Below are 18,786 nucleotides of genomic sequence, written 5' to 3' on the forward strand. Positions count from 1 at the left end.
AATGGTTTGATCCATTTCTGCCCGTGGATCAGTGGAAGTGTCAGAATCAAGGTAAGTGAGAATCAGTAAGAAGCTCCAACAAATGTATTTCACGTTATGTTGCTCCCTGCTGCAGGGCTCCTGTTCAATATATTGATGTATTTCTGGGAAAGAAAAAGGACGGGGGGGGGGGGGGGGGGGGCAGGTTTTTTTTTTTTTTTACAGAATGAAACCACAAACACATGCGGCAGAGAACGATCCGCTCTAAAAACTAACAATAGAAGTACGAGGATATTAGACAGACGACCAAGTTGTATTGTTATAAATAAGGACTGGGAGTCATGACACACTGGAGAAAACATTGTTCCGATTGTCTCTACTGAGCATGTGCAGAACGTCGGCCGTGGTGCGAGGTCGCAGCAGTCTCCCCCGTCGACACAGAAACAGACTTGGAGCATTTGTGAAAAGTTCCACTTTGAGAGCCATTTTTTAAAAAGTATTCACTGACCCCGAGCACCATTGTGGCGTTGATGGACGCAGTGAAAGTTTAGCATTTTCACCTGTAAAGCGTTGGCGTGTAAACGGGCCGTGGGTTGAGCTGACATCTGAAGGGATCACGTTATGTTTGTGCAGAAGATAAACTGCATGTGCGATCACACCGGTGGGGGGCGGGGCTTCAAATCTAATCCGGGCAACTTGGTTGTCGACAGAATTAGGACCTCAAATGCAACAGCAGCCGAGAGACATTTCCCGCTGAAGACAGGCAAAAGAGACAATGAGATGTCTGAAGACACGAGATGAGTACTTGACTAAAAATGTAAAATATTAAAAGAAACCCAGCCAACGGAGAATGTACCTGCCGACGTAGCAGCAAGTTTCACATGGCGCCATTTTTTGGGTTAACTAAAGGACAAACCCAGGACGGGCTTCTGTGATGTAACAACCAACTGGTGAGGAAAATGAAGCGAGTAAATTTCTGAAATGTCACATCTCCCCTTTAAGCTTGGCTGACTAGCATTACTCAGCAGAATCTATGAAACGTTCCCTCTGTCTCTCTCTCTCTCTCTCTCTCTCTCTCGTTTCATCTGCTGCTTGAGCTGCCCTCCAGTGAACGATCACAATTTGGGGGCATCACATTCGCCACTTTTGTGCCAGACGAGATGAATTAATTATGCGGTGGGAAAAAGTAACCGACTTCATTTCAGATATGACAACAAGTATCGGTCAAGACGGAGAGGATGTTGGTGTTTCTCCCTCGAAGGCGACACTTATGAGATTCCTGTGTTATGTAAAGGTAAGGATGGTTAAATAAAACAGCCCGAGGGAAGGAAGAAACTCGGGAGGGGAAAGATGGAGGGGAAAGTAAGTGTAAACAAACCAACGGGGCAGTAAATGCGGCATTGCAGCTCTGCTGCGATATGAGACCGCGTCTCATAAATAATGTAGCCGAGTGTCGACCGGTCTGCCGACAAGCGGAGCGCCGCCGCTCAGACCGGGGCTGAAGAAACGCCGCGCTGACCGAGCCAGAGGTGGCCGGACACACGCAAACATACCACACGTCTAAATCGGGATCGCCGTTGGAGGTTCACGGTAAGGTTCTCAAGGAAGTAAGGCAACGAGAGGAAGGAGGCGTTCAGAGAGGTCGAGTGGAGGTGGAGGTATTTAGGGACTTCTTACGTCAATTGAAGTGGATTCAGGTTCAAGTTCGAGTACTTCCTCACCACCCTCTGTAGAATTGTAAATATAGTTTCATGAGGAGTCAAGCAGCAGAGATCTGGACGTCCATCCATCTTCTGTCTCAGTGGCCGTCTGGAGACCAATGAAGCCCCGAGGTCTCCGTCCTCTTCATCGTCTCTCCAGTAAATCTCAAAAAGAAGGCGACCTGATTAGACGTTTGAACCATTCCATGTCTCCTCTTACCGTAGAAGAGTCGTGACTCCACTGTGAGTCTCTCCCAAATGGCCGGATTCTGAAATGCGACCCCTTTTTTGTCCAACCGGGACAAACTCCCTGCTGCTCTCTCTGGGGGGGTTTGGTTCCAGAGGCAACACCATGCACCAAACCAGAGCCACCAGAGGCAACTTGATAATATGTCAACTTGGTTCCTCCAAGGAAGAAAAAAATGAGTGTGGTTTAGAAAAAAAAGCCACTTTTCATTGCTGTGAGTGTGTTTTTAATATTTGATGGAGAGATGCGTCGCTGCTGTGTGCCTGCATGAACGGAAGGGGAATTACAAATGTTGTGGGGGAACTAAAGCTGTTTCACACATAGAATCTTCTGGGTTCAAACACAGTTGAGCTCAGTACAGATAAAGCAAGTATCAATGAACGTAAGTCCCTATGAAGCAAACTGAAAGGGAGCAAGTCTGTGTGTCATATGTCTTCGTCTGTGTCCACTTACATGTGTGATCATGTGGTTTGGGGTTGTTGACATTTCCTCTTGAGCATGTGGGTGTTTTTCCATCGGTTTTTACATCCATCTTTAAAATGCAGTCTTCTGAAGTTGCACGACCTTCCTCCCACCATGAGAGACCCTCGGCACGGCCGAGGTGGGCCCGCCAACCGCAACATCCGTCACGGAGGAACAGTGTGTGACTCACAAAGTTTACTGAATGCAATTCAGCTCAGGTGGTCTGTCTCTGTGTGTGTCTGTCCTGTGATGGACTGGTGCTCTGTCCAGGGCGCGGCCCTGCCTGGATCAGCTCCAGCACCCTGGGATCCTGAACTGCATAAAGAGGCGAAGAGATGGATGGAGACGCAGATTTATGGACCACTGGCAACAAAACCGCTGAGATAAAACTACCAAGATGCAGACAGAGGCATCTCTCAGACAGAGACGCTAATGTTTATTTAAGGCTAATGCTAATGTGACGTACAGCTTGAGGCTCAGTCACGGACCAAATGATTGGCACCGCCGGAACTTTTCCACAAAATACAATATTTCTTCTGGAAATTGTTGCAATTACAAATGTTTTTGTTATGGAGTTTTGTGTAAAAATATGTTAATTTAGGCTTTTTTCTTCTGCTTTTTTTTGTGGTGTCTGGCATATTTTGTGGAAAAATTCCAGGGGTGCCAATAATGTGGTCAATGACTGTATGTTATATTATAGTGGTGGGCGGATTGGTGCAAATACATTGATATAGATGTCGAATAATACTGTTGACTGTCGATATTTAGCTTCAGTTTCTCTCCTGTATGCATGCTTGCTGCTCCACCCTGAACATACCTGAAATATGATTTGGTTCAATTTTTCTCTGGAATAATAGTTTTGCCAACTGTGTTTATTAAAGGAAAAAAATCCTTAACGGAGAAAAATGTTTTTTTTTACGGTTGTTTGTGCAAATGTTATTATTATGATTTTAAAAAATGTTCTGTTTACCTATAAACTTTTTCTAAAATCTGATCGAGGTTCAACTAATTAATAATCCAAAGGAAACATAAAAACACTTATAAGTCATGAAAATTCATCAGGATTTTGCAATGTGCTGATGCATTAACCTCGATTAGTAAAAAGTATCGATATCGGATTGGTATCGGTGATACTGGCCCTGTATTTACTTAGTATCGGATCAATATCAAATACTGCAGTATCACACACCACGAGTATGATATTCAGATAAGAATTAAGTGTTAAAGGTCCCATATTATACAGTTCTTCAACAACTTCACGTAGTTGTCAGAGGTCCAACAACATTGTATTCAAGGTGTATTTCCCCAAATCCAGCTTTCAGTGTAAAAGTTCCTCCAGTGAGCTCGACTGAGAACAGGCTGTTTCTGTGTCTGTACCTTTAAATGCTAATTAGTTGAGTTGGTCCACGCCGGCTACCTCAAGAAGAAAAACTGCCGCACGCTCATAGTTTGAGAGGGCAGAGCTCATCTACGCGTGGGAGGGTGAAAGTGAGTATCCACTACCAGAGGGAGGGGTTATTTCCCTGCATGATGTCATGAAGGGAACATCTCCGATTTTCCTGTTTGAGCACACGTTCACGAAAAGCTGGAGCAAGCATGTGAGGGAGATGACGGATTTTCTTCACTTCTTGGGCTTCACACTCAGTAAAAACCATTATAAAGTGAATCCTGATCTATTCTTTAAAGAGTAAAGAGGAGTTTAGTGACACAGTAACAGAGCTGCTCTTCACTGGAGACGGCTTTGTATGATGCTAAAGCTAACAGCCAGTAAGCAGGACAGAAAGAGACGGCAACTTTCACAGCAAAATTAAACAAAACAAAATTAAAGGCTGTAAATGTGCCAGAAATGTATCAAAAATAATGAGTTACGACCGGATTACTGCCAATAGTCACACAGAAATACAGAAAGACTGGTTGTTACACTGTTCATATATGTTTAAAGTCCTAGTGAAATGAAACTTCGACCTCCAAAACACTCTGGGTGTCGCTTCTAGGGACATTTTTATGCTAACTGGCTGAAGGGTAAAATGTTAAAACACGGCAATCTGCGAGAAAATAGCCGATAAACGTTGGTATTTCCTCTGCTGGGCGGAGCTTCTGACAATAATAGAGTGACATCACTGGTTGTGCACACGCCCAAGTTGTGTTTACATTATGGAGGATCAGAGTTTTGACCACGAAGAGGCTGAATTTAACCATATTTCATCATCATCATCATTTCAAACCCAGTGATTGATGAAGAAGACACAGAAGGTGGTTCTGCCATCGGTGACCCCGTCAGACACAGAAGGTGGTTCTGCCATCGGTGACCCCGTCTGGAACATGTTTGAGGAAGCAGAAGACGCTTCATCCTCCATTCGTCCTCGTCTCCTCGTCTCCTCGTCTCCTCGTCTCCTCAGCCTCAGCAGCCGCCAGTTTTCACCTTTGAGGCTTTGAGGCTCCTGACTTTTGGCAGAACGACCGGCTTCGTGGTTCCAGCATGTCGAAGCGCTTTTCCGACTGCGTGGAATCACCGAAGATGAGTCCAGGTATTACTTGATCGTCTACTAGCCGCCAGAGCTAGCGGCTCCTGCTAGCCGCCCGAGCTAGCAGCTCCCGCCGCCCGAGCTCCTTTTCTCCTCTCTCGGTCTCTTCCATGCTCAATCTTTCATCAAGGCTCATAAAACGCCGACTATAACTTCAAAACACTGTAAAAACTTGGATATTTAAGAGGAAACAAACCAATGTAAACACAACAGATGGAGATCTGCACAACTCTTGACGTCACGCCCACGAAGAAGGATTCCCCCGACTTCCTCGGCTGGAGATTCAAAATTCAAATAACTTTGTTATGCGACAACAGTGGTGGGGCAGAGTCGGAGGAACCTTAGAAGTAGTACCTCAACTATCGTTTGTTGCAAAGTAGTGTTTTACGTTTCACTGGGACTTTAAATCGTCATTGGCTCTGCTGGACGATATCTAACTTTATCTGCACTACTTCAAATGATCCAGCTTCCAGCCACTCTCGTTCTCCATTCAACCAAAAAGACACTTTACAAGCACGTACTGTTGTCAGAGGAAGAAAAGAAACTCCCCTCTTCTCCACTCACCTTTTTTTTCCCCCTCCTTTGATATTTTTCAGAACTTGAGCAGTGGACGGCGTCCCACTGAGACCGAGCCTCTTCAACTCTCACTTTAGCTTCACTTTTCTCTTTTACAACTTCCCTCATCAGCTGATTGCTAAAACTTTGTTGGTTGGGCAGGTCTGGAAGGACGCAGACGTCCGCCACATCTGGACACGCTACAGATGTGAACTCAGAGAGCAAAACAACACAGCCAACTGCAAATTTCATTTTTTTTTTTTTTTTTTTTTATAGTTTGTGAATCTCAAAACTTTCAAAAACATGTAAATTCTTTTGTGGAGGTATTATGCAAGACACCTCATACCTAGACAAATGAAGATTATGCAGAAACAATGGAAAAGGTAGGTGAGCATCATGTATTCCTTTGCTTTCGTCAATATGAGCAAAGTTTGGAATGTTTAATGAAATTCATTAATTTTAAACTTTTACATACTAATAGGCAAAAAACAACAACAAAGAAAGTCCTAAAAGCGACTGTTTTTAATGTCAGCACAGTCTGAAGACAAACTATAAGTCACATCTGTCAGAAAACAGATGCGAAAACAGATGAAGAGGAAGAAAAAAACAATTATCTAAATGTCGTATTCATTTTTCACTTTAATTTCTAAACTGTTTAGCTTTTTTTCAGGCAACATTTTTCTTTTTCAGTCATTTAAATTCAGTAAAAATTTAAGTTTTTATTGGTATTGTAGCAGCATGCTATTGTTATACGCTGACACCTAGGGGCCACAGGTGGTATATACAGATGTTTTAGTTTCTTTGTACTGTACGAGTCCCATGAGCAGGCAAATGACTAAAACTGGGATGACTTTTAGTTCAGATAAAATAGTAAACCGTTTAACAGGGTGGGTTGGACTTTATAGCTCAAAAAACAACAACAAACAACAAACAGGAACAGATTCTTTTTTCCTCCTCATCACCATAAAAGTAAAACAATGTGTCACCATCATTTAAAAACGGAAAGTCAATTTGGACTATTTGTTTTAAAAACATAATAAGAGAACAGCAGCAGAGGCAATGGGAGGCAGAGGGGGGGGAGGAAACACAAACCAACAAGTGTATTTAAGCACAATAGTTCCCCGCGGAACATCTGTGGATTACACCAATAACAACAGGCTATTATCCTGGCCGCTCATAACCAACACTGATTTCTCCCCGATGACTCCAACACACACACACACACACACACACACACACACACACAAACACACACAAAAAACACAACCCAAAACAACAAAAACCCAAAAAAAAAACCCAGCAGGAATACGCGAGGAGAGAGGCGGAGAGCGACGAGCGTCGGGAGCGGCGAGAGAGTCGGGTCTCGACCGGCGTGGGAGAGGGTCAGGAGTGAATATGAAACGATGTGACATCTGCCGAGGCGTTAAGTGATATATCACTCCGTTCCACTTCGTTTAGCGTCACTTCGTCTGAGTTAATTGGTTCATGAGGAGCACTAATTAAGGGGAATGGCCTTGTTTATCGTCACGGCGACGCTCGTTAAGTGGAGGCATTATTTTTTTTCTCTCTCTCTCTGTCTCCCTTCTTCTCTCACTGCCCGTGACATTAACACACCCTTCAACAGCATCGGTGCGTATTTACTTCCATCCAGCGGCGCTCGCAGCTCCACCACGGCTCCATGCAAATGTATGTGCATACATACTAATGCATGCAGGAGAAATGCATAATACACACAGTCGTCAAGGTTTTTTTTTCCCCCCTCATAGGACGATAATCATTTCCTGCAAACGTATTAAAATCCGAGCTGTAACCACCACTTACATAACTCTCACCGTTGCCCTTAACTTAACCTCAGGAAAACTTTCAGACAGGTTTTTTATTTTCTTCAGAATCTGATTTTTTTTTTTTTTTGGGTCCCCACAGTGACAATGTTCCTCATTATCCTCACTAGCATAGAAAAGAAAAACACACACGTTGTTCTTTTCATTGTTTGTGAAGCCTCACATATGGAGGACCAAATGTGCCCAAGTGAAATACATTTCCATTAAATAATGAATTAAATAATTAAGATTGGAATCAAATACATATAGAAATGTGTCATTAATCATTAAATAAATAATTAAATGTGCCGTTAATTAATTGATATTGGAAATATCTAAATGTGTCATTAAATAATTACATATTTAATTAAATGTGTCATTAAATCATTAAGTAATCAAATACATAGGTAATTCATTAATTATCATTGGAATTTAATGTATAAATGTGTCATTTTATATATGTATGGTTGTTCAACAGCGCGACCAACAGAGGGCAGTGCAGCTTACAATGTGTACCAAACATTCTTTTCTTAATGGATTTCTTTTATCCTGATGTTATGTCGATGATATGTTTGTATCCACTCACACATTCGCAGCCTTTCTTCGGTTCCATACGCACACGCAATACACCGCACGACACTGCCCCCACAGGCCGTCGGTGGCATTGCTCTGTTTGCCACACACGCATAAGCGTCAGAGAACGAACACAGAGGAGGAAACGCTCGCAAAACTACGACCTCCCCGACACAAAACATGTGTTCATGTCATATCTGAAGGCTTCCTGTCACAGGGATCTGAGTGTTCGACCTCGCTTGGGTAATAATGCGGCGAGATGCTGAGACGGCGACGCCTCCTACCTCTCTCCGGCGTGACGCCCAGCAGGTCTGCTTCACTTTCCAAACCACAGCAGCAACCAGCAGCAGCGACAGGAAACAGCTGGAGAGAGACAAGAGAGACAAAGTGTTTGTTAGCCGCTGGGAAATATGTGATTCTACCCAAGAAAATGATGCAAAAAAAAACCAACAACAAAAAAACCAACACATCATTTTAACTATAATCTACAAAAACAGCCTGATATTTCATCCGGCGGTCGCAATAATGCTGTTGGTCTCAAACTGTTATTATGCAAACACAAGTATTCCCCCATAGTTGTTTGAACTGGCTGCTTTTGTTTGCTTGCGTTTCCATTTGAATTTAATATTTCTCATGCTTTTCTGAGCCTCTGCTGGTACAAAGAGCTCGTCCTTGGTCAGACCCCCCCCTTGCATAAAAATGACGGGTCTCAGTGGAGCTCGCTGGTTTATTAAAGGTGAAATAACGATCTGGAAATATCTCTCAAGTCTGGCAGTCATGCAATTACTGGGCAGTTCCACAAAATTAAAGAAATGCGCTGGTGGATTTTACTGCTTGTATTCGTAGATCGTTGTGCTGGGAAGAGAAGTGGGGGAGGGGCACTCAACAATGTGATCATACAGTACAGCAGCATCTTCACGCTAATTCACTGTCCTCCAGATGTAATTACGAGACGGATTCCTGAGAAATGTGAGGCGGCGACCACGTCGGGGGGTGGTGGTGGTGAGGAGGGGGGGTGGTGGTGGTGGTCAACCAACAAAGAACAAGGTCCCACGTACACACAGACGCACACATTGGCTCTGGAAGCTCAGTGTCTGGAGGGCGAAGTTATCTGGCCGAACACAAAGCGCGTCTCTCAAGTCGGACTTCTGACGAGACGTCAGGACGAGCGGCGCCCCGAGACCCGACAACAGGAAGTCCCCGGGAAAGAGCTGAGGCCAGTGGCGCCCCGGACAATCCTCCCCTTCATCCCGGTGTGTGAGTGTGTGTGTGTGTGTGTGTGTGTGTGTGTGTGTGGCTATTAGCGCGACGAGGGTGACATTTTCAGAGGCGGCGCTGGTGAGGCCGCAGCCTCGTCTGTCCACTGCTGACCTCCGACCTCTCGGCCGCAGCGCCTGTAATGATTCCACCAGGAAATACACGGGGGGGTTCAAGGCCAACAGGGGGAGTTTGGTTGGGGGGGGGGGGGGGCATGAGACTCTAAGGAAACCACTCGACATAAAACTCCCACGTGGCTTTGAAGGGAAACTCAGAACCTTCTTTTTCATAATCAAGGTTTATATTTAGTTGTGTTATTCTGTGGAACCGTCTTTCAACATACTGGTAAACATGTTAAAATGTGTTTTGACAAATACAAGTACAAATATATATATATATATATATATATATATATATATATATATATATATATATATATATATATACACATATGTCTGTGTGTGTGTGTTCATGTGTTGCTGGAATGCTGTGATGATATGTTGATATGTTGATATGTTGATGTGGCCTGAGCTGGGCTCAGATCTGCCCCCCCCCCCCTCCCCCACCACCACCACCACCACCACCTTCCATACCAACAATAGCTCAGAACAAACAAACTGATTAACTCCCCTGCAATGATTTGGCTCCTCCGTCCTCTCAATTAAAAAAAAACACACACACACAAATAAAAAAACCCTCCATTGGCTGGAATTCAGATCCAATCAGAGCCAAGATTCTCTCTTCAATCTGTTTCAGCTCCGCACACCATTAATGTGCCACGGGGGCGGAGCTTATAGCCATCTAGCCAATGGAGCGGGATGGCTAATTGTGGCTATTACGGAGGCATGGGTGGGGGGGGGGGTCAGGTGGGTCAAAACTCCACTGAGCTTCTTGATAGGTTGAGGTTCACGACTGCGCAGCCGCAGGTACGTGATTAAACAGGCCGGGGTTCCAGGAGGACGGAGTCCGAGGCCCCGTCCGCATGGCTGCGCTTCTGATTTCCTGCCATTGCTCAGTTTGCACCACTTGCAGCGGAGGTTGATCTGACACACACACACACACACACACACACACACACACACACACACACACACACACACACACACACACACACACACACACACACACCCACACACACACACACACACACACGCAGGCAAACTGGGTGAAACCTCTGAACCCCAGTAACCAGAGCACAGAAATCAATAAGCTATTCGTTGAACATGAGCCACAGATAGCGAACAATCGGAAACAGCTTTCCATCGGCACAGAACCAGCAAATCAGCTCCTGGCGTGGGGACGAGCCGGGCCAAGTCCCCCCCCCCCCCCCCCCCCACCCCCCCACCCCCCCACCCCCTGGGGTCCCGTGAGAAAAATGCCGCTGCTGCTTTTCTCCCTGTAACGATTCAAAGGACATCTGTTGTTACTCCGGCTGATCTCCGCCTGCTTCACTCCACTCCCTCCGATTAGATGTTGGCGCTTCTCGGCTGAAGCAACGAGAATCATGTGCGAGTTTCAAGCGGGTCTGCAGCTCAGATGGCGTGATCACATCCAGATCACCTCCTTGCTATCCTCAACTCAACCTTCACGTCGCCTCTTAACCCTTTAAAGACGTGATTCGGGAAAAAAAAACGATTGGAAAAGAAACGCGTCCGTTAACGACCGTCGATCTGTTCGCCTGTCGGTGACCCGGGATCGACTTCAGCCCCCCCCCCGAGATGCTCCCTTTACTCCCTGTTTACGTAAAAACACAAACCCTTCGTAGCATTTGGATAGTTAACGGGGCTCGGCGCCACGATAAACGCAACTTTTTGAAAACAGCTTCCAACGTGCAACTTTTCAAAGATGCTCCAACTCCGCATCTGAGGAAATGTGGGGGGGGCAACCGCAACTTTTCACAAACGGTCTGATTCCATCTCCATGGAAACGAGGGGAAAGACGACTTTTTGAAAAATGCTCCGTTGCCATGGAAACTGGGGAAAACATAACTCTCTGGAGATGCTGCGCATGCGCACCATTTGTAGTAAATAGTTGTCGTGCACATGCTCAGTAGATGAACAATAAGAAGAATGTTTGTGTGTCGTGACTCCCAGTCCACATTCTCCTGACACTTGGGAGTTTTATTTTGACAGTCACCGTAATAACGATCCAACGCTACTATCTGACGATCAGAATTTCCATTTACTCGTGGTGTTCATAGCGTGATGTTCTCTGCGCATGTGCATGAGGTTTAATTACAGAAACAACCAAACAGCACCACCCTGTGGCCTGGCATGCTAACTCCATAGTTTCCAGAGTTTCTGAAGTTTTCATGTACCAGGGACAGAGTTTTATAGTTGACAGTCACTGTAATAACCCAACTTGATCGTCTGCCAGTAGTAACATTCAAATAACTATCAACAGCACCCACTAGTGGTCCAACATGAAAACTATCTCAATTTGAGCTTCTGCCAGGACATACTTTTCAGAATGTGAAACCTTTCTGAAACAAAGATGCAAAAACGACGTGTTTTCGCTTAAAATATTGTCGACTAAAAAGGGTTTTAAGTAAAGCAGTATGGGACGTTTGGTTGGGAATCTTTGCATATTTTTTTTTTATTTGGTAAATAAACTGGAAAAAAGTGAGACATGTATAGGTGGGATGAAAAATTCAAACCGTACATTTTTGTTTCGTTGTCCTTTAAGTGGCTGACATTTAAATTTAAAGGCAGTTTTTTTTTTAATTTGGTGAGTACCTCATGACTATAACGAAGTCTCAGTCACTTGTATATTTGTTACTGTTGTCAACTGTCTTGTAACTCAGTTTTTTAAGAAGTCACGTCAATTAATCAGCCACCAACTATTCGTCAGCAAACTGTTAGACACTGTTCCATCTTGACATATAATGGTTAACTGACCATGAGAGTATTTAGTACATGCAGGTATAAAGTAAACAATGTGAACTTCTTAAAGGTTCACAATGGCAAAGATGCTTCATCTCTCTTTTGGACGGACCGCGAGCCACAGAGAGAAAAATCATTTCTCTGTTCTCCTGCCAGTTTGTAAAACTTCCTCCCAAAACGATCCTTCATCATCTCACATCCAACTTAGAAAGTCAGTCCACTGCAATGCAGTGACGCCGCCGTTATTCTCGAGGCGAGTTTGGCTTCAAACCACGAGGTTCTGATTCGATCTTTGTCTTTGAGAAAGACACTGAGGGTCCGTCCACACCAGGAACCTGGTTCCCCTAAACCAGCTGCTTCTGGCCTGTCGTCCACATGAGGCGGTTTTAGAAGGGTTTTTTTTAAACATGGGTCCCAGAGTGGGGAAATTCTAAAACCCCGGCTCGTGCCGTCCGGGTGTGGACGGCAAGTGGGTTAAAACGATCATCTGCTGAAAAAAGATGACATAATCACAATTAGGAACTACAAGCTCCGTAGAGCTGCAGAAGCTATGACGCTAGCAGCAGGAAGATCAGGGCCGTAGACCTATAGAACTAGAATTATATTAGGTTTATGAGAAGGATCTACTTCTTAAGTTCTATGTGCTCCGTCTTCTTCAGTGTTTTTGTTGTGTTTGGTGAGTCACAGCGCCCCTAAAGGCCTGGCAGGTGTACTACAATGACCTGAAGCCTCGTGTTGAGCTGAATTCATAGTGACCAGTTCATAGTGACCAGTTCATAGTGACCAGTTCATAGTGACCAGTTCATAGTGACCAGTTCATAGTGACCAGTTCATAGTGACGTGTTCATAGTGACGAGTTCATAGTGACGAGTTCATAGTGACGTGTTCATAGTGACCAGTTCATAGTGACCAGTTCATAGTGACGTGTTCATAGTGACGAGTTCATAGTGACGAGTTCATAGTGACGTGTTCATAGTGACGAGTTCATAGTGACGAGTTCATAGTGACGAGTTCATAGTGACCAGTTCATAGTGACGTGTTCATAGTGACCAGTTCATAGTGACCAGTTCATAGTGACGTGTTCATAGTGACCAGTTCATAGTGACGTGTTCATAGTGACGAGTTCATAGTGACCAGTTCATAGTGACGAGTTCATAGTGACGTGTTCATAGTGACGAGTTCATAGTGACGAGTTCATAGTGACGAGTTCATAGTGACCAGTTCATAGTGACGTGTTCATAGTGACCAGTTCATAGTGACCAGTTCATAGTGACGTGTTCATAGTGACCAGTTCATAGTGACGTGTTCATAGTGACGAGTTCATAGTGACCAGTTCATAGTGACCAGTTCATAGTGACCAGTTCATAGTGACGTGTTCATAGTGACGTGTTCATAGTGACGAGTTCATAGTGACGAGTTCATAGTGACGTGTTCATAGTGACGAGTTCATAGTGACGTGTTCATAGTGACGTGTTCATAGTGACGAGTTCATAGTGACGTGTTCATAGTGACCAGTTCATAGTGACGTGTTCATAGTGACGTGTTCATAGTGACGTGTTCATAGTGATGAGTTCATAGTGACGCGTTCATAGTGACCAGTTCATAGTGACCAGTTCATAGTGACATGTGGAAGGAGGTTTTTTTGGAGAAGGCTGAGGAGAAAAAGATCGTTCTCCTTCTCGTGTGGCCTAAAGCTGCTCCTCACAGTGTGTGATCATGTTAATCAGCCATCGATGACCAGTCGTGTGAATGTGTGTAGACCTTGTTCTCTGGATGAGTAAAGTCCATATTTGACACATTCCAAACAATGAAACTGTAAAACCATCAGCTATTTATATTTAGTGACTGCAGGATCCAGATATCAGTGCTGTTGACTCATAATGTTGACTCTTAATGGCCATTAAGAAGCATTATATGGCATTTTTTTACACATTTCTACCTTAAAGTTCATGCGTTTGCCCGTGTTTGTGTTTGACGTCCCGAGCTAGAGATTTCTTTCTTTCTCAAACCGACACACTTCGCTAAATTCTGACACATTTTACCTTTAATTTCCTCTGACGGGGTGAACATCTGTGACATTTTCTTATCGCGGGTGACACAGATCTCTATCGACAATAAAATGTCAGGCTCAAACATGACACACACACAAAAAAAAACCATTTTTAAAAAGTGAGCTTCAGAAATAAACTTTAATTCTCTTTTATCCTTCGGTGGCTAAATAGATTTGCTGCGTACTGCAGAGATAAAAACTCATTAGGGACAATGCATAGGGACGTACAGTAGCGCAGTCAGAAGAGCTCGAAGCCAAACAGCCAAACATGCATCCTACAAACATCCTACGTCCTGCGCGCCTCAGTGCTGCTGGCAGCGCTTTTATTTTTGTCTCAGGCAAATAAAGCAACACCAAAAACCTGAAATGGCCCAAGGGAGAAAAAAAAAAAAGATGAGAAAACTATCTGATCAAAACCGAACAAACTCCCACAGAGGATTGAGTGCTGCTGATGGGGATGGTCATTTTTAAAAAATGGAGTGGGCGACGTGGAGGGAGTCTCCCGGGGAGTCTCAGCCACTTAAAGCTGAGAAGCTTCACCGCCGTTCAAAAGGAACAGAAAGAGAAACTGATTGCTAATCAAGCGAGCGGGAGCAGGGAGTCATTGGACGGAGCTCGACTGCAGCGTCACCAATTAGCATCAGAGGCTGTGGAGAGCAGAGGCGTAAAGGCTGTTTAATTATGGCCATTTCCTCTCCTCTGTTTCTTCCCTCCCGTTAATTCAGACAAAGAATGAAGAGGACGAGGGACAGCGAGGAAGAAACGGGACGATGAGGACAGTCTTCGAACTTCCCAGGATCTTGAAGGGGATTTTAGGAATGCGCAGTCCGTTAAAACAGTTTATTCACCGAAGTGCTTCTAACATAGATCACAATTGTGCTTAACGCCAGGAAAACACTGTATTGTTGAAACTTGATTCTGGTCCATCGTTTTCACTGTGAGGTTTCAAAACAATAAAACTACCGCCGACAACCGTACAGTATTTTCTAGACTATTATTATTGTTATTTCATTTGGAAACTCCTGCAATATATTTTGGAATTTATTCATCAAAATATACCATTTTGGACCACTAGATGTCACTGTATGACAATAGAATGCTGCTACCAATGAAAAACCTTCATTGTTACTGCATTTAACCGAGCAAAATAATGGAGCTAGTAGAGGTAAGCCGGATACTTGTTTCCGGTACGGATACAGCATTTTTAACAAATATGAGCATAATACGAGTAAAACTCGTTAAAATCCGTGTTCATGCTGAAGGAAAATCCTCATTTGATAACTGACTGTCTTCACGCTCTGTGATTGGTCAGTCACACATAGAGCCCGCCCCTCCTGACACACACATCTGCAGCCAGAGCTGTGATCCACACATACATGTTGCTCTCTTCAGTACTTCTTAGGTTTTCTTCAGCTCGCCTCTATTTTGGGTTGTATGAAATTTAAAGTTACTTGGTGAACTTGTTTCGTAACGTACGCGGTGCATTTGACAAGGCAGAGCTGAAAATGGCTCATGTCGCGTCGGACACTGCCTAGCTTTTTTTTTTTTTTACAATCTGCTTGCTCTTAGTTTGGCTGGTGGTGTAAAGTCAGTTGGAAAACTTTGCTGGTACTGAAGGCGGTGCTTTTGAGAAGAAGACAGTGAACAAGGCTGACATGTTATTTCCCTGTTTGCCGCCACTGGATGTTTACTGTTTACTTTAATATGTTTATTGTATATGGCTGTTCATAAAATAAATATAATATTATAAATATTACAAATTAAGCTTAATATACTGTATATAGTATATAGTTTTTAATAAATATACATAAAACATTGAATCTCAATTCTGAGGCTATTTTGTAAATAGTTTTCAAATAAACAATATATAAAGCAATTTCAGACTTAAAATAATGTACCCATTTAAGCCCCACCCAGTTTCACTTGAACCACGCCCATTTCCAGATTAGGCCACGCCCACCCCAAGTACAGATATGGATACAGATCATTTAGATGGTTGAACAGATACAGATACAGACAGTGGTGTACTTGCTCCTCCCTATGAGCGAGTAAAAGTCCACATGGGAGAATTTAAAGTCGTGAAATTTGCACCATAAATTCTAAATGTAACCCCAGAAGTCAAATATATACGTTTTTGTGGCTAATGGACCTGAGCAAGTTGCATTTGAGACACTATGTCCAACAATCTTCACTGCCGAGCACAGAAATAAATATTTAGCACTGTTGTTTCACAAACTTCACTACAGTTTGAATAATTTGGTTACTTTTCTATTTCCTTCTGGTTTGATTGACTCAATTGTGTTTGTGCTTTATTGTTGACTGATGTGTCAGCGAGTTCATGAGGGCGGAGCTTACATGGACGGACACTGGCATCTCATTGGCCAGCCTGTGTGCCAATCAGTGCTGGACAAGTAACTTGGAAATAGTAATTAGTTACTCATTACTCCTGGAGAAAGTAATCATGTTGATAACTGATGACTTTATTTTCAATAATTTTAATTAGTTACTTTACTTTAGTTACTTTTTAAAAACATGATGCACAGACTGAATACGCTATAAAGCAATAGAGCTTTAAATAATGATAAAGCGAGGAATTTATTTTTGTTAACTTGTGTTTTTTTCATATTCTGGTATACAAAATAAAAAATATTTTAGTATGCACTCCTTCATTCAAATTGATGTAAATAAAATACGACAGTAAATCTTAATAACAGGATTAATTATAAAAGGAACTAAAATGAACTGAGTTATTATTTTGTTGTTTTAAATGTATAACTGAGTTAATGTGTAAATAATAAAGAGCAGCACTGGTGGCCGCTTTCATTCGTCTCACATCCGTGAGCCTGAAGCCCTAATGAACTGCTGGTACCCCGAGTCTCAGCAGCTTGGTGATTCACTCACTTTATCCCATTTAGTGTCTGTTTGTTGTTGAGTTTTCTAAACAACAGTACATTTGGTTCACGGCAGCTTGTTTCCTGGAATGGAAGCAGCTGTCTGCTGCTGCTCCGGCCGGCTTGAAGGACCCGTTAATGTGCCACGCGGATAAAAAAAAGCGTGAATGATGTGACTACATTCGTGGAAGATAGAAAAATAAATAAATACATTTGTGTGATAAAAAAATTAATAAATTCTAACACGAAGGTTTGTGCCCACGAAGACGACAGGTTGTCCAGTATGTGGATGGATTTTCCCACAACTGGAATGGAAACACGCAACCTCCTGAGACACTGTCTCATAGTGATGACATCATCCCTGTTAGCCGGCCGAAAGGTTGCTGATGTCCAGAAGCCGGCCCTGGGCACAAACACCACTCACTCCTTCACATGGATTCACACACACACATGTACACGCACACATGCACATGCACAGGCACACACGCACACACACACACACACACACACACACACACACACCAACACACACACTTGTCCGGTATCGGAGCTGAGTGGCAGGATTTTGCCTGAAGACAGTCGACTTCATTCCATACTTCTTTTCCAAAAGGCTCTCATTAGATCCAGTGTGTGTGTGTATGTCTCTCTCACACACACACACACACACACACACACACACACACACACACACACACACACACACACACACACACACACACAAAGCACACATTCTTTGGCTGTTTTGCCCTTAATGGACTCATTGTGGACAAACACGGAGAAGATGTCAATTATTTTTAATAATCAAAATGCTTTAAAACAAATAGTCAATCAAACTACAGCTTTTATTATTATTATTATTATTATTATAATAATAATAATTATTATTATCATTATTATTATTATTATTATTGAACTTCCAGAGATTCACAAAAATGTTAGATTATGAGGTTATTAGTTCAGTTTGTGCTGCTTCCTGTAACTTTGTAAATGAATATCAGGAGCAACAGAGTCGCTGAGTGTCTCTTTGTTGACTGCTTTGAAAATGAAAATAGTATTTATTATGAAATATCTCTCTCTCTCTCTCTCTCTCTCTCTCTCTCTCGCTCTCTCTGCTCACTCCTGCCTTCCTCTTCCTTCCCTCACTTAACCTTCCTTCCCTTCTTCCTTCAGTCCCTCCTTCCTGCCTCTTTCCCACCCTCATCTTTCCTTCCCCATCCCTCCTGCCTTCCTTCTGTCCCTCTCTCCCTCCTTCCTTCCTTCTATCCTTCCTTCCGTCCCTCTCTCCTTCCTTCCTTCCTTCCTTCCTTCTGTCCCTCTCTCCCTCCTTCCTTCCTTCTTTCCTTCCTTCCGTCCCTCTCTCCCTCCTTCCTTCCTTCCTTCCATCCTTCCATCCCTCTCTCCCTTCCTCCCTCCCTCCCTCTTTTATTCCCTCTCTCCATCCTTCCTTCCTTCCTTCCATCCCTCTCTCCCTCCTTCCTTCCCTCTGTCCTCCCTCCTTCCTTCCTTCCATCCCTCTCTCCCTCCTTCCTTCCTTCCTTCCATCCCTCTCTCCCTCCCTCCTTCCTCCCTCCCACCCTCTTTTATTCCCTCTCTCCATCCTTCCTTCCTTCCTTCCATCCCTCTCTCCCTCCTTCCTTCCTTCCTTCCTTCCTTCCATCCCTCTCTCCCTCCCTCCTTCCTCCCTCCCTCCCTCCCTCTTTTATTCCCTCTCTCCATCCTTTCTTCCTTCCTTCTCTCCCTCCTTCCTGGTGGTTGCAGCTGATCAGATGCAGGAGGTCACAGGTGAAGGTGGAGGTGAAGTGCTGAGCCCGAGGAGGAGGAGGAGGAGGAGAAGGAGGAAGCTGC

At 43.8% G+C, this 18,786-nt stretch overlaps 1 protein-coding gene across 1 annotated transcript in view; it reads right to left on the reverse strand.

The window, feature by feature from the left end:
* Positions 1–18,786, reverse strand: part of LOC308138288 (attractin-like protein 1) — a gene marked incomplete at its 5' end in the record, with an annotated part of 332,365 nt that overhangs the window by 129,330 nt on the left and 184,249 nt on the right. Inside the window, one exon of the mRNA XM_080507370.1 lies at positions 8,146–8,224. Coding sequence (XP_080363496.1) covers positions 8,146–8,224 — 79 coding nt within the window. The remainder of the gene's footprint in view (positions 1–8,145; positions 8,225–18,786) is intronic.

Source organism: Blennius ocellaris (assembly GCF_963422515.1).
Source record: "Blennius ocellaris genome assembly, chromosome: 13".
Lineage (NCBI taxonomy): Eukaryota > Metazoa > Chordata > Actinopteri > Blenniiformes > Blenniidae > Blennius > Blennius ocellaris.